Consider the following 17,410-nt stretch of genomic DNA (forward strand, 5'->3'; position numbering starts at 1 on the left):
ATTGCCATTACAGCGCTCCAGCGATGCTTCAAAGTGGTTTTGCTTTGGAACTTGGTCCAGCCTAGTGGTCGAGGCATTAGGGGTACCAGCGGTGATTATAAATGATCAAAGTGAAGAACGGTTCGTTCAGATGCTTTTTTCTGAAATGGACGGTTAAATCGAAGTTTTTCACAGTTGGTTCAAATCGTGTCTTAAATGACACAATGACACAAACATCTCTGAATTCTTCACAATTCCAAACCTTGTGATTCCAAACCTTGCTTGTGACTTAAGTTTGTTCCTGCTTGTATTATGAATGTGTGGTGCAAGATATGTAATATGAAGTATATGTGTGCATGATACAGTATTATAGTGACTGGATGGGATGATAATGACTTTTTGGCCATGTTGTTTGCTTACAATGGTGTGAAAGTAATGATGATGATTGACATTGGCTGTAAGAATCAAACATTCTTTACTAAAGGCCAATCCATGTAGAGTTTACATTCAAATCAATTGTAAATCTGTTTATATGAATGAATTGTAACAGAGTATCAAGGGATCTAAGCATACTGCATCCATGTGAAAATGACAGGGAAGTCACAGGTATCAAATTTTCCCCCTTGTGAGGTTGCCAGAGAGTGACCTCCAGAGAACCAACTATTTGGAGACAAGACATTAAAAAGTCACTTTCCCATAATGTACCCCCTTTCATATCCTCCTCTATATTTCCCACCAGAATCTCACTCTTATTTTTTTGTTTTATGACGCAAATTGTGCTACGTTTAGCGGGTTCTGGACCCAAAGGGCTCATAGCAAGGCATAAGGATGATCCAAACAGTCTCGTAAAGTGAATGATATGAGGAAAAAGGCGCTTGTGGATTTTTGCCAGGTCGCTGTGAAAATGCAGTTTTTCCACAGCGCTAAATGCCATGGAATTAAACGGCTCGGTCACAGGGAAAAGGCCATGTCGCCTCTCTGACGAGTTCATCAGTTATGAGCCCCGAATAATGACTGCATTAATAACTGCTGTCAAAATGGCATCCATTGATTGCCATTGAAAAGTGCAGCTGATCTAACTTGTTGATTACATTCCACTGCCCGCGTGTGAAACATAATGGGCTTCGCGTTTCACACGACTTGACTGTGAAAAGATCATGATGGTCAAACACTTCTAACTGAACCATGTCACAAATGTTAATATCAATACCACACCGGATGTTAAGTGGTGTTTTAATTTGCTTTCAGCAACTCATCAAATATAATAATAACATTACTGTAAGTGGTCGAGAAGTAACTGTTTATCGTACAAGCCACAGTCATGGTGTCATGAAATAATACAACAATCTTGCACACACATTCAGAATACAAGCAGGAACAAACCTAAATAAAAAGTGACATTTATAATTGGGATTAATCAAGCATTTTTTTTTGTGTGTGTTGTGTTGCTCTTTCGTTATGATTTGAACAAATGAGCCATTGATCAAAGAATGCAAAATGGCGTCGGACATCAGTGACAATCAAACACTCTGATTGACTGTTAGCTAACAAATCCGTGCATGAGATTATGGACACTGCGATTGGCTGGCAACTGATTCAGGGTGTCCCCCGCCTACTGCCCGGAGATGGCTGGGATAGGCTCCAGCACCCCCCGCGACCCTAGTGAGGATCAAGCGGTTCGGAAAATGGATGGATGGAGATTATGGACAATGGGCAAAGCCACTGCAAAGACAATGGCATCAACTATTCGATGAAGGTCAGCAAAATGTTTCTTTTTATTTTGACTTGTTCCTGCTTCATTATAAGTCTGATGGACATTATTATGGCGAGGTGTGAATTTTATTTCCTGAAACCCTGTCTGTGGATGGGATGATAAAGAATTCCCGACATATGCACGACCACCTCTGGTCAAACCTCACTGAGGTGTTATGTCATCCTGGCCACCCCCATAGAAAAATATCTGGCTATGCTGCTGTCAAAGTCAACAATGGCCCAATTATCAGTTGTCTCTAAAATATTATCCTGATGCAATAAGTGGACATCACTAATAAATACACAATTTTACTCAACTGAGCCAAAACAAAAAGTTATTGATGGGAAAAATCAGACTATGACCCAGCGATGATTAGATTTACTGGAATGTGCCCCGCTGCCCGTTTTTTACGTTTCCATTTTTTAAGTTCAGCCGTGTAAGTCTGTTAGGAGACAACCGGGAGTTTTAATCGAAAATTGTATGACACCATCCTTTTAAATCACACAGCGGCTTCTAATTTATTGCCGCGGGATGAATTGTTTGAACTGATGAGATGGAGCCGCACGCAGGGCTTGTTTATGTCCTCCTACTTCAGCGAATGCTTCGCACAGTCAGGCAGCTGAAGTGTAATTAATTAGTGTTAATATTTAATGGCTTGCAAAATAGAAATCACACTGCACTCGCATGATTTGTCTTTGCAACCACACCAATAACACAGTTCTTGTGGGATGACAGTAATTCATGTTTTTATATGGGGCTTGAATTCTAAAATAGATTTATTTATTTATTTGCTATTTTCTGCCTCTTTTCCCCTTCTGAGGATTATGTCCGACTATACAGTGGTGACCATTTAAATCCCCTTGGTTTGCACTCCAGATGAAATCATGCAAACAATTGTGTCATGTTCGTCACTGGCATTGTTTTAATGCAACGACGGGCATTGTAATCAGTAAGATGAGTTACATCCATCCATCTTCAATACCGCCTATCCCCACGCCTAACCAACATGTGGTTGTGCTAGAGCAGGGGTGTCAAATTCATTTTTGTCACGGGCCGCATTTCTGTTACTGTTTCCCTTGGAGGGCCGTTATGACCGAGAGCATATAAAGAAGAACGGTTTATTCCACTGTTGTTGAAGTTACTATCATGAGGGGTTTCGTAACAAGAAAATGCTTACACTACAGTGTCTCTCATTTAGTACATCTAAGAATTTGACCTTTTTGGAAGAGATTTTAGCAATCATCATGGAAGTCGACATGTTTGATTGGCTTTCGCGGGCCACAGAAAATGCTGTGGCGGGCCAGATCTGACCCCTGGGCCTTGAGTTTGACACCGTGTGCTAGAGATAACATTGACAAGCTGTCCGCTGTAGTAACTGCTGTCCCTAAAAGGGTTTATGAAGATAACATGCATGCATTTTGGAATGAGGGACAAAGTACCGGGAAAAGCTCAAGCCCAAATTCAAAGCCCCAACCTCTGAACTGTGAGGCGGATGTTTGTAACATTATTTTAAACGTTACCCGGTTTCATCCCACGTTCCAACATGCATGAAGAATCTAAATTGTCCCACGGTATGATTGTGGGTGTGAATGCTTGTGCAATCCTAGTGAAGTTCCACAATTCAGAAAATGAATGAATGAATGTTTCTATAATTGTAAACCTTTCTTATGTGTGCTATTATTCCGCATTTCTTTGTTTTATTACTTTGAATTTATGAATACATTGAGGCATTTGTTCACAGCCTGAAACAAAGAAGTGGTACCTCCCCATAGCTATTTAAAATAACAGAGTGGAGCAGCTCCTGCCATTGCGTTGCGGTAAAGAAAATGTTAAATTGGAAACATTCATTCAGATCTGTCACTGCCTGTGCTGATATTGCCATCAAGCCATCCCTGTAAAAGAGACTGATGGTCACCGTGAGCACACCCATACACCGAATAAGCAGAGGTTAATCAACTGTGATCTCCTTGCCAGACAAGTCATAAATACATTCTATCATTTGATATACGACTACATTAATCTGAGTGAGATGTTTTTTGGCCCACACTCGCCGTATTTATTCATTGTTCTTGTCTCTCGCTTTGGCATATTCTCCAGCATTGTTGCACGAAGGTTCGACTTGTTGTTGGACGCATGTAGAGCTGAAACATTTGTCAGAGTGTTCATTCGTTAGGCGGCCAAATCATAATTATTGAGTGTTCTCTGAATATATCTGCATTTTTTTCATTCAGAAATGAATGTCTAAAACTGAATTTAAAACTCCGCCTCTCCGAACACATGCACTCTCAGAGTAGTGGAGGAACGTCAGTGAATTTCTGAGTGCCCCTTAGGTTTGAATTAGTAAGCTTGCAGGACACCTCAGCAATAGACTGTCACGTACTGTACCTCAGGGCGGTGTGAGGGCGTCAGAGTGAATTTCTGAGCGCGCCCTGTGTTGACAGCAGCAAACGAGTTCCAGTTCCAGTTGCATTTAGAAACTTCCACTATTAACTACAAAAAGTTTTTTCTTTTTAGTTTAAAATGGCTTACCTTAACTACAACCCTGTGTCGCATTTATGGCCTGAGGTAGAATCTTGGTCGGTTATTGCACATTTTGCTGCTGTAAAGAGTAAATCCTTCTTGTGACCACAGGTTAGCGGCTGCAGCTATGTTGCACAGTTGCCATGATGACTACTTCTTCGTCATCTTCTATTTCTTCTTCTAATTCTTCCTCCATTCCCCTTTACTTTTTTGGGGCGATTGGCAATACTCTTGGTGCATGCTATCAAGAAGGTGGCCACGCACGGTCAAGCAAGACTTCTTCCTCTTCCTCCATTTCTTCTTCTACTGTCTTTTGGCGGTTGATAAATACTTTTGGTGCTGAGAAAGTCAACACTATCGGTGAACAGGGATTCTGGGTGTCAGTACGAGCTCTACTTTAAATACCATATTTTCCACACTAAAAGGTGCACTGGATTATGAGGCGCACCTTCAATGAATGGCCTATTTTGTAATTTTTTTCATATATTGGACGCACCGCACTATAAGACGCAATCTACAATGCATCCACTAGATGGAGCTACGTTCAAGGAAATGCCAGCAGAACTGTAGCAACACCACTCGAGTGAAGCGCGCCTCAGCAGTCCATAGTCCACTTCTCTCTGCTGTGCGCACGTGAGCGTGAGCACGGACGCGCATGGTTCGATCAATCAGCGCCGACGCAACCCATGTCACAGATCAAAGAAGCTTTGAACAAACAAGAACAGCTAAAATAGCTTAACTGTTGAATGGCGTTGCTACAGAACGATTAAATGTCAGTAAAACTTATTGAATAAAGCAGCGACACAGTTCACTTAGCCAACAGCAAGTTACAACATTGACTCGTTAACATTGAACTCTCTCGCCGCTGCTCCATTTCCGTGTTCAACTGCGCAACGCCTGAAATTTGAACTCTGCGTTGTCAGCATGTCTCGAGCAAGGAGCCATTTTGGGGTCGACATATTACCGTAATAACCACACACAAGGTGCATCGAACTTTAAGAGCGCGCCTTAACGCTGAGCTTTTAAGAAAATGGGAGGCTTTTAGGTGCGCCTTATAGTGCGGAAAATACGGTACGGTTTATACAAGTCGCAGGACCAGCCAAACTATGAGAAAGAATGTGACTTGTACTCCGAAAACCTTGTTAATCATTTTAACAGTGTGCATTTAACACATGTGGGAGAACTAATAACCGAAAATGTGATTTGAACTATGCTGTGTAAATCCAGCCTAACAAGACACAAAGTGCCCTTTCTCTCTCTCTCTCTCTCTCTCTCTCTCTCTCTCTCTCTCTCTCTCTCTCTCTCTCTCTCTCTCACACACACACACACATACCCAGCTGACCTATCTGCCGCCTCCGTGGGGCGACTGCAAGGCCACTCCAATGGACTCGGACTTCTTCAGCACGTACAGCATCACGGCCTGTCGCATCGACTGCGAGACGCGTTACCTGGTGGAGAACTGTAACTGCAGGATGGTCCACATGCCTGGTGAGAACCGCTAATTGCCAAAAGCAGCAGTTTTATGATGGGGGATATCAAGTACTTTTTTTACTCTACTTGTTCCTTTTTGCATTGTGAAGCTCATTCATGCTTTTTTGGGGGGGATGTACAGTAAGCCCACAAATAATTTATATCTCGACTAACAATTTACATAGGTTTCTATGTTAAAAGTTGACACTGTAAATATACCACAAAGTATGATCCAGACACTTAAATATTTCAAGCTCATCTTACAGCATTACTCTAAAACAATGCATACTGATGATTAGATGTTTTTTTTAATCCATTGGAAATGCGCATGTTCTGTACCTGCACAGGTTGTGAAGACTCCCCGTAATTTCCACTAACCAACCAGGCTAAATTCAGCTCCTCCCTAACAAAGCTTATCTTGTGAGGTTTTTTTTGTTGAATAGCTGGGTAAGGCTTCAATAGGAGTGGAAAAAAAAGATTTTAAAATCGTGAACCGCAGGTTGCTACTGTAAAGAGTTACAAAGTTGCCCAAATCATATCATGCCATGCCGCAAGATGCCAAATGAAGATGATGAATTTATCAATGAAGATTAATGCTACCAAAGGTTTATTAGGACATTTGGTAGTTTAGTGGTTCACTTTCAAGCAGCTCAGTTCCCACTCGACATGTGTTCTTTACCATGGGAGGCCTGGTATGGCAGTATGAACATTGCAGTATGTACTTTGCCTTCCGCTCTTAGTCATCTCGGATGACCCTGAGCAGGATAAGCAGCATACAAAACGTATAGTTGGATGGACAAAAACTGCCTTTACGCAAATAAAGCTCTCATCATGTCGTGAAAAGAGATCCAGCAAAGAAAAGAAACATTTAATACTGGATGTCCCGCATTCTTCTCCTTTGCGTCAGTGTCACCCTCTTTGTTGGAGTGTTGCCTTCAAGGACACATATGCATCCATACTTCCACTTTCTATAAACGGTTGTTCACATTAACCTGATAGGTGACCTGGAGCACACAATCCCATTTTACTTTTGGTGAGAGATGAGGTGCATCCTGGACTGGTCGCCAGTCAAGAACATTGCACATATAGACCAAAAACCATTCACATTTACATTCACACCTATAGATGATTTTGAGTCTTCACTAAACCTAACACTGTGGCTTAACACGACGCGGAGGCGATCAGGCGAATGTTGTCTTTGTGTCCGGTGTCATAGCAGCCAAAGTCACTAATCATCATCCTCATGTCAGCGAATAAACTACACTTCTGACAAGTATTGTTTCATTATCACGAAGGGAGGAGGAGGATTAATCAACAGAAGAAAGACGGAGAAGTCATGCTAATTACTAAGTTATTGTGACATGAAGTTGCAAAACATCAAATTAAGTGATTGGGTGATACATTGCAATTGTTTCAGAGGTCTAGCTCCGGCTAGACCTCTGAAACAAACCACTTTGTAGTAGAGATAACCAACTTTGAACAGCAAAATAAGAGGCAAATTATTGTTTGAAATAATACACAGTGACACAGGTCACTATCTGAAACTGTAAATGAATTAGTATGTCACAGCCTGCGCCACCTGAGAACGGGAGTCAATAAGGTTAAGAGTGCATTCATACATATGTATATTTTTAGTATAACATTCCATATATTTGTCCTAAAATGGTGAATGTAGCATTTTTTTCATCTGAAATTGTCTATCCAGGAAATACAGAAATAGTATGCAGGAGAATACATTTGTATAAAAAGTATGGTGCATCGCATGAAATGGATGGGGCCCCAGGCCGCTGACTAATGATGAATGACGGACCAGCAAAACTTTGTAAATTGCCCACTTTTGGTAAATTGTTTGCTTGCAAAATAGAGTGCTCAGTTTTCATTTTGACTTTCTAGATCTGATGATTCAGATTTAATGGACTTGCCTTTCTCTAATACATAAGTATCAGTAAAGGCTAATTAGTCGGTAGACAGAAAATTCAGACATGTTGTTCTGGAAGTACGTTTCTTTTCATCGGCAGCTCTGCTGTACTGTCCTATTATGCGGAAATGTGCCTAAATATAGTGCCTAGTTTCAATTAAAGATGGTAATGAATATTGATCATGCTTTTGTCCTCTGCTTTGCCCTGCAGGAGATGCCCCCTACTGCACCCCTGAGCAGTATAAGGAATGTGCAGATCCAGCCTTGGGTAAGAGATGCTAGGGATTGGCACCAAAGACCGGTGTGTGTGTGTGTGTGTGTGTGTGTGTGTGTGTGTGTGTGTGTGTGTGTGTGTGTGTGTGTGTGTGTGTGTGTGTGTGCGTGCGTGCGTGCGTGCGTGCGTGCGTGCGTGTGTGTGTAAACAGTAAAATTATATGATTATAATCTATATTCACAGTAACTTTGTGACCGGGGCCGCTCTCCCCAGTCCACTCCTGATGGTGGGTCAACTCAAATGCAAATATCAAGTTAACATGAGCATATGTACAGTATTTTCTATACTAAGCGAGCCTGGATGTCCACAACATGCAAATTGTAAAGACGCACTGTCCCTACTGCTAATTTAAATTGGGTTACCAGATTGCTCTGCTTTTGTCTGTCTACACAGCAGGTTAGCCTATCAGTGGGAGCTCAGTCTTCTAGTGTATACTCATTTACACCATCCATCCATCCATTTTCCAATCCGCTTTATCCTCACAAGGATCGCAGGGTGTGCTGGAGCCTATCCCAGCTGTCTTTGGGCAGTAGGCGGGGGACACCCTGAACCGCTTGCCAGCCAATGGCAGGGCACAAACAGACAAACAACCATCCGCGCTCACCGACATGTGAATTTATTTTCATGACGTTTTCCAAATTAAAGCTCTCTACTGAAATTAAAACAATAGTAATTTCTAAATTCAAGTTCAGAGGTTTGATATTAAAATACTGGTTAAGTATAGTAAGGTTAATCAAAAAATAAAACGTTACTAGAAATAAATATGTACACAATTCATCAGTGTAGGTAAAGATAAGTGAAGCTATGATATATTTTTATATACACTGTGTAGTTTGGGTAATAAACAGCTAGGTAACAAAGTAAAACAATGATTTTTCAAGATTTTGGCAGGGCATGATCAAATTCTTCAGTTCTCCTGCCTTGCCACTCAGTGTACAATGTACCATAGTACAATGCAGGCCGTATAAAATATGATTTTAGTCTGTGCTGCGAGCTGTGAAAAATGAATGGCCATGGTTTGGACAACCCAAAAAGAGTCAAAATCGAAAATTGTTTCAAGCCGGAATTGAACAAGGAACAATGACCACATGGGCTTGTTCTAAAAAATATCTCACCGGTGTAGTGATCATTTGAAAATTATTTGCAAAGATTTACAGAAACAAAGAGTTGCCTATTTATATTTATCTATTTCCTGTCATGTTAAATCATTGGGAGAATCATTGTCAGAAATCATGATCAGTCTCTTTTCAAAGATATAATATCATTAATTGTGAACATTTATAATTCAAGCTCACAATTCTGTTGTTTCATAAGTGTCAAACTTGTAGCTCTTCACTTTCTTTTGAAAGTGAAGAGCACAGTTGGTGACCCTTAGTCAACCCTTAGTCAAATCACTCAGGATAATCTTTCAGATACATCCGATGGTTAGTGCTTTGCTAACATTGATAGCATGGGTGGAAAAAAAATGCTCGAATGTGGCCCCAAATGTCGGTATTTCTGAACCCCGCTTGAGCAGATTGTAGCAAATAGTGTTGCTTGTGCCCATGGCATCCAGCCTTCAAAATAAAATCTCATTTTCTGTCACTTTGAGACATGCCTTCAAGTCTGCTGTCTGTTTCCTAATTGACTTGCACTCACAGATGTCCATATGACAAAATCTTGCCTGTCAAGCCTCACCTCGCAGTGATTGCTGCACAACACTGCTGTTCTCGTTGTATCTGCTCCCATTGGGTTCCATCTTAAGGAAACATGGTATTCCCTTCCACTGCTATGCAGATGACTGCCAGATCTATGTCCCACTGAGCAAGAAAGACGCCTTCTCATTAAGGCCACTCCTATCCTGTCTGGAAGAAATCAAAACCTGGATGGCACAAAATTTCTTGAAATTCAATGAAAAGAAGACAGAGGTGATATTGTTTGGTCCCAGTGGCCCCTGTACGTCCCATCCTGTAGACTTGGGCCCCCTGTCTCCTTATCTTAAGTCAACAGTCTCAAACTTGGGCCTTAAACTGGACAGTGATTTCAAACTTGATCGGCAAATCGGTGCCGCTGTTAAATCCAGCTTCTTTCATCTTAGACAGCTGGCCAAAATAAAACCTCTACTCTCACATGAACACTTTGAGACAGTAATTCATGCCTTTGTCACATCCCGGCTCGATTGCTGCAATGCCCTTTACTTTGGAGTCCGCCAGTCCTCCATTAAGCGCCTTCAGCTGGTCCAGAATGTCGCTGCTCGCCTCTTGACTGGTACTCGTAAGAGGGAGCACATAACTCCTACTCTGGCATCCCTTCACTGGCTCCCCATACATTTTAGAGTTATTTTCAAGATCCTCTTATTTGTTTTCAAATCTCTGAATAATCTCGCGCCACCTTACCTCTCTGAGCTCATCCGCTCCTACACACCTGCCCGGCGCCTCAGGTCTGTGGACCAGACATTATTAGAAGTACCAAGAACTAAACTGAGGCTCAGAGGGGATCGAGCCTTTTCTGTTGCTGGTCCCTCTCTCTGGAATGACCTCCCACTGAACATTCGGCAAGCCTCCTCGCTGCCCATCTTCAAAACCCTCCTCAAAACTCACTTGTATTCTTTGGCATTCGACTCAGCATGACTTAGATTTGTTCTTGGTTTTTCAGTTTGGTGCTTTCTACCGCCTTTATTACCGATTTGTCTTACTGTTTATTGTGCATGTTAAATTGCTCCATGTACAGCACTTTGTATGCAGCAATGGCTGTTTGAAAGTGCTCTATAAATACAGTTGACTTGACTTGACTTGACTTGACAACACTGCAGCGTACCTTCTCTCCGCAGGAGTTGTTTGTCATGCCGTATCCATGATAAATCCACGCGTGACTCCTTTCAAGCACCTCGCATTTTCCCCTCCCTAGACTTCCTCGTGGAGAGGGACAACGACTACTGCGTTTGTGAGACTCCATGCAACTTGACGCGTTATGGTAAGGAGATGTCTTTTGTCAAGATCCCCAGCAAAGCTTCTGCCAAGTATCTCGCCAAGAAGTTCAACAAGACGGAGCAGTACATAGCGTAAGTCTCATTTTAAGTCAGTTTTCTAACATACATTGAACCAAAGCACCCATTTTTCAGGACATACCACCTTACAAAAATGGTATTAAACGTTTCTACAGAAATTATGAGCTTGTCACAATTTACTCACAAATACTGTATTGGCCCAAATATAAGATGGTGTTTTTTGCATTGAAATAAGAATGAAAAAGTGGGGGTCGTCTTATATTAGGGGTCTAGACATTATAACCACTGATGACGCTAGATGGCGCCAGACATCATTGAAGCGAATGCTGATCTTGACTCCCCAGGCCAAAGTAAACCCCTGTCACGAAGAATAAAAATAAAAATAGCGGTAGCACGAAGAAGAAAAATAAAAAATAGCGGTAAGAAAGAAAAGAGAAGAAAATAATAGAAGAGATAACAGAAAATGGAGAAACGTAGCGACAATCTGGAGAAAAGTGGGTCGAAGATTGGCCAGGTTAACCGGCAGCTGAGGAGAAGTTATGATGTAATTTACATTTCAAAAACCAGAAGAGATTCATTTATGAATGTGATTGCACTTAAGTTTCCATATTTAAATGTTCAGATATTAAGATTTGAATGAGGCAAAATAACATGCTTTTTCTCTCAAATATATTGTTAAAATAATTTGTTTCAGATGTACTGTAACTATTTTCTGTATAAAAATTAATTTGGTGTTCAAAAAGTCTTTTTTCAAACTTGAGTCTTGAAAAAGAGGGGGTCGTCTTATAAACAGGGCCGTCTTATATTCGGACCAATGCGGTATACTCAGTGTGAAGTCTGGGCCTCAATCAAGAATTTGCTGCTGCATACATGATGAGATCACACCTTAGGATTTACTGCTCTACATACAACAAACACAAGAAGCAGGAAGTTCCAATGGCATTCCCATTCCAGTAGACTCGTGACAGCAAGGGTGCCGCGCTTACAATACTTCCTATTCAACAAAGACCCAAGATGAATTGCGGATAGAGCAAGAGCATGCACGGAACACAAATCAATACTTTGTTCTAATGAGAAAAAACAATCGGTGAAATTTACCAATGGAAACCATGATGGAAACGTGGTTAAAATAACGCCGATTACAATTTGATTCGGCTTGAAAAAAATGACGGACTGATGGCTACAGACAGGGGCCCAGGCTGGGGATGAAGAACAGACCGACAACAGTTACAAAAATACCCACCTCTGTTCTTCAGGTTTTTAAAAACCCAAATAAAGGCATATTGAGGTTTTTGCATGCATTTATATGGCCTTTAAAAGCCCGATTCCTACCAATATTCAGGTTTTAAAAGGGTTAGTGACTCCATGCAAACATAATTCATTTTAAGGAAACATGGCATTTCCTTCCACTGCTATGCGGATGACTGTCCCGCTGAGCAAAAAAGACGCTTTCTCCTTAAGGCCACTTTTAATCCTGTCTGGAGGAACTCAAGACCTGGATGGCACGAAATTTCTTGAATTTCAATGAAAAGAGGGTGTTTGGTAACAGTGGCACTGCGAAGAGTGCATTGGAAGCTCGTTCAGTTCCATTGATCCCGCCCATTGACTGGTGCCTGTTGTAATGAAGACGCAACAGAGGCCAGGCCAAGTGAGGCCAGGGCACCAGGCTGTTCTGGAACCTGCAACGGAATGGAACTAGTCCGACTGTTGCATCATAATCTGGCAAAACTCTGAAGGGCTCCCTCACAGATATTTTCAGAAATGGGCAACATACATAAGATTTACTTGGTTATGTGAGTTCAGACTTGATTGACGGGCGCTGCAGACACTCCAGAGGCCCAGTATTTGTACACAAGCCATTAAAAAAAGGGTCTTTTTTCATAATGTTTTCCAAAATATAGCAACTGGTCTTGCTGAAACACTCATGTCCCCAGGTGAGAAACTTCTGAGATTAATTGGATTATTCCACCACGTATCAAGTGTTTCTCTGCCAAATCTGCTTAAGAGATTCAGTTCAATTATTTAGTAGATGAAGAAAATTGGAAAGAGGGTGCACTAAAAGTTGAAATTTTCAACTATGGTTCTCAGCGGAGCAATTCAGGACAAGATAATTACACCAGATGCTGCTAGAGCTCCCCGAAAGTCACTCGTTTAATTCCTTCACTTAGATGTGAATTCAGCCACCTTCTTTTCTCTGTTTTGATGTTAATCGCTTGCGCGTCCTCGGGGAAGGATCAAGGAAAATCTTCATGAAATGGCAAGATTGCGGCCCTGAGGTGGCAGAAAAAACACAACACACACATTGAAAGTTTAGTTGGAATGTTCAATGACAGTTCCCTTTGCTAATGTTCCAAGCCATGATGACTCATTTCAAATCTGTGAAGATGATTACGATGGTGCCTCGCGTGGTGGAGTGCCTCCGAGTGGCGCAAGGGCTGAACGCCGGGCCTTTTGGGCCCCAGACGCGGCTAAATGCCCACCAGCCGGCGGGGAAGGAGCTGGGGTCTCACCGGAGGTTGAAGCTCCCAGCGCTCACCCCGCCGAAACGGAGGGGAGTGGGAGTAGCCGCCCCACAACCCTCCTTAAACAATAATCAGGTGAGGGCCCACACTGGGTGTGAACCTCACGAGGTACCAGCGAGAGTCGTACCGGGTGTGGGACCCGGGACGGAAGGCAAGTCCCTGACAGGGGCCGATTGCCCAGGAGGAGGAGGATGGTGATGGTGATGATGATGATGCTGTCTGCAGGCCATGAGGACAAGCTCAACACCCAACTGTCAGGGTGTAACCTAAGTGGGGGTTAGCGACTGAGCACTGTTGCGAATAGCAAAAAAAGTCAAATTGATGCCTCTTGTTTTTTTGGGGGGTTTTTGATTTCTTATATGTTCCCTGATCAATAAGTTAGCATCATTTTGATGTGTTGCAAATTTGTTTTCAGCAAGCCTGCTGGTAGGGGGCTCTCTGACGCCCAACAGTTTTGAATGCACAACTGTTCACCATTTCAGTAGTGTTGGCACAACCTGCTGTTCTCGAACCACAAACCGAAAGGCAAAATTCACGACAGGTGTTTGAGCAGTGCAAATTGCCAAGGATGTCCACTTCTATGTCTTTCTGTAAGTCTTCCACTCTCCCTGTATCCAGGACTCTCCCTCCCTATGCACAGATGATAAACGTCAGGCACCATCATCCGTGGGGGGAGGGGGGGGCATCGTTGTCTGCCCCAATTTGCACGAGTGGACTCATTGTGACATTGAGTGCATACGTCATGCGTGAACATGCCAACTATGCACTTGACATTCATTCAAATATCCGTCACTTTTTGTGGGTGTTTTAATTTTCTGGTCGTGTATTCTCTGCGAGGGACCCTCTGAGAGTCCCCATATGTGGGCTGTGGAGTGCTCGGTGGTGTAAATCATGAGTTTTTGGCAGGATGTGGACTGCTTGTCTGCAGGGAACGCGTGGAAGTGAAAATTTTCAAAGAAGAAGCGTAGGAGAGAAGCTCCCACACTGCCATCCCTCACTCTGTGGCGTAAGAAACAAGATTCATTATTTACGAGGGCCACCCCTGCATGTCTTGGCAGGTGGGCTGTTCAGCGCTTAGTGATGGAAAAGCCAAATCTTTGCATGGACAGGCTATCTACAGTGGGCTGACATACTGGACAGTATTGCAACACATGACATCATTCACAATGTATATGCATGATGTGGGAAAGCCTGACAACATGGAAGCTTCAACCTAGCCGAGGGCTAGCAAAAACACCTTTAGGAAAACGTGCCTACCTATTGATCGGTTATGCCTTCCAGTGGTAAACTGTGGGACTTCTTTGTCTGCCAGGGTGAAATATGTTGCTAATAAAGAGACTGTGATAATATATCTTCTATATGGAGGCGATCCATCCAGCCATCAATTTTCCACCTGTTCTATTGCTCCGTGATGAATAAGAAAACAACAACAAGTGTTTATCAAAATAATGAATACCTGATCGGGCAGCCCGGTAGCCCAGTGGTTAGCACATCGACTTCGCAGTGCAGGGGTACCGGGTTCAATTCCAGCTCCGGCCTCCCTGCGTGGAGTTTGCATGTTCTCCCCGGACCTGCGTGGGTTTTCTCCGGGTACTCCGGTTTCCTCCCACATTCCAAAAACATGCATAGCAGGCTGATTGGTCACTCTAAATTGTCCCTAGGTGCGGGTGTGGGCGTGCATGGTTGTTCGTCTCTGTGTGCCCTGTGATTGGCTGGCAACCAGCTCGGGGTGTCCCCTGCCTACTGCCCGAAGACAGCTGGGATAGGCTCCAGCACCCCCTGCGACCCTAGTGAGGATAAAGCGGTTCGGAAGATGAATGAATGAATACCTGATGCAAATTGATAATGCTTATCAGTTTTGGTTTGTTGGGGGTCCCAGTGGATACAGACTTAACACCCGGTTCTTTGTATCAAGCTAAAGCACACTTAAAGGAAGCTTAAAATATGGAGTGCATGGTGTATCATATTCAGGCAAAGGAAACTTTACCTGGGCCACTACGTAGGGTCCAAAACTATTCCGTTCAAATCCCAGTGACTGTAAACTTCACACTAGGCATTCTTTGCCGAGCTGCAGGACAATTGACAACTCAAGTCCAGGTTAATGATCCCCAATTGTAAGCAGGGATCTTAAATAGAATGGTGATGCTAAATTGATTTTTTTAACCCTGTCAAAATTTGATGATCATTTTGCCATCATTTGCCAATAGTCACTTTGATTCAGCTATCAAATTCACCAGAATCTCTTTGGATACTGACGGCTCATTACTTCTCATGATTTCTATTTTATTTTATTTTTTTTAACTATGCAGGCTGATCAGAATTTAAGAGCAAGTGCACTGTGTGGAGTTGAGAGACGGATGCTCATGACGCTGGATAATAACCTGTCTTTGGACTCGAAAATAGCCTTTTATGTTTTGTTCTTTGAGAGCAGGCCAACAAGGACGTTGAGCCAACTTGATTGTTAGTTCGCAACTGCAAGTTATTTACGCCGTTGAGTCCATGAGGCGCCCGCCTTCTCAGGGCATTCATTTGCGCACGTTTGTCCCCAGAGATAACCTTCTAGTCCTGGATATCTTCTTTGAAGCCCTAAACTACGAGACCATCGAACAAAAGAAGGCCTATGAGCTGGCAGGCCTCTTGGGTAAGCAGATGACAGATGAAAGTGATTTGCATGCTGGAGACTTTCGTTTTGAAACAACTTCTGAACGGGTAGCAGTGCTTGTATGGTACCTCTGTCATACATCGAAACCTTTTTTCCCTCTGCCGCTCAGGTGACATCGGTGGTCAGATGGGCCTCTTCATCGGAGCCAGCATCCTTACTGTCCTTGAACTCTTTGACTACCTCTACGAGGTAAAGGATGCCTGAATCATCACTGCGCAAACTATTACAGAGCCCTGTGCATAGTATATGCTGTAACATATTTTGGAAAGAAAAAAAACAAATGCACCCATTCTGATTCCTCTGTATTGACTATCAATGACAGTACAGTATTGATTGATAGAAGACAGAAGAAAAATCAAATTTCACAATAATAGCACTACTGTATTTTATCAAATGAATATTGGAAAAAGGGAGCAACACACATCATGCAGTGCTATTATTTTTGTGCATTGACTATAAAATATGGCGGACAGCTAGTGAACAGAGCCGCCTCACAGTGGAGAGGTCCTGGGTTCATATCTGCATTCCCGCCTTCCAATGTAGAGTTTGCATGTTGGGCCCGTGCTTGCGTGGGCTTTCTCCAGGTACTCCGGTTCCCCCACCCCCTGCCCCCATCCCCAAAACATGCGTGGTAATTGAAGATGATCAATTGTCCATTTGTGTGTGCATGGGCTGTTTGTAAAGGAGCACCAAATTTCACATAAAATAAATCAGGACTCAAAGATGCGGATTGGAAAGAAAGAAAACACATTTTAAATGGAATCACTATTCTATCTTGACTAAAAAAATAATAATATTGGCAAGAGTGGGAAAAAGATGCACCCATTTCAAAATGGAATCACTGATCTGTATTTAGGCGTTACACAATCAGGATTTTGTGGCCAATCAGTGAATTAAAAAAAAAAGAAACTCAACAACCATCCGTGCTCACACACTCACACCAAGGGACAATTTAGAGTGTTCAATCAGCCTGGCATGCATGTTTTTGGAATGTGGAAGGAAACCAGAGTACCCGAAGAAAAACCACGCAGGCACAGAGGAGAACATCCAAGCTCCATAAAAGGAATGCCAGAGCCAGGGATCAAACCCATGACCTCTGCACTGTGAGGTTGACGGCTTAACCACTGGACCAGCAGGCCACACACACGCACGTACGCATGCACACACATGCATGCACACACACACGCGCACGCGCGCGCGCGCGCGCGCGCGTGTGTGTGTGTGTATATATATATATATATATATATATGAAACCGATTATCATTTATTTTTATTCTTTTTTTCCTGCTGTCAGTCGCTCCTGCACTGTGCCATTCTTCTATTGAA

The 17,410-nt window shown here is 42.7% G+C and overlaps 1 protein-coding gene across 4 annotated transcripts in view; it reads left to right on the forward strand.

The window, feature by feature from the left end:
- Nucleotides 1-17,410, forward strand: part of asic1b (acid-sensing (proton-gated) ion channel 1b) — a 226,719-nt gene that overhangs the window by 198,172 nt on the left and 11,137 nt on the right. For all 4 annotated transcript variants that reach the window (XM_086117316.1, XM_086117317.1, XM_086117314.1 and 1 more), the window contains 5 exons: nucleotides 5,590-5,740; nucleotides 7,852-7,908; nucleotides 10,801-10,954; nucleotides 15,972-16,063; nucleotides 16,194-16,273. In XM_086117316.1, coding sequence (XP_085973442.1) covers nucleotides 5,590-5,740; nucleotides 7,852-7,908; nucleotides 10,801-10,954; nucleotides 15,972-16,063; nucleotides 16,194-16,273 — 534 coding nt within the window. The remainder of the gene's footprint in view (nucleotides 1-5,589; nucleotides 5,741-7,851; nucleotides 7,909-10,800; nucleotides 10,955-15,971; nucleotides 16,064-16,193; nucleotides 16,274-17,410) is intronic.

This window comes from Hippocampus guttulatus, chromosome 8 (assembly GCF_054856545.1).
Source record: "Hippocampus guttulatus isolate MCC_2025c chromosome 8, RoL_Hgut_1.0, whole genome shotgun sequence".
Classification (NCBI taxonomy): domain Eukaryota; kingdom Metazoa; phylum Chordata; class Actinopteri; order Syngnathiformes; family Syngnathidae; genus Hippocampus; species Hippocampus guttulatus.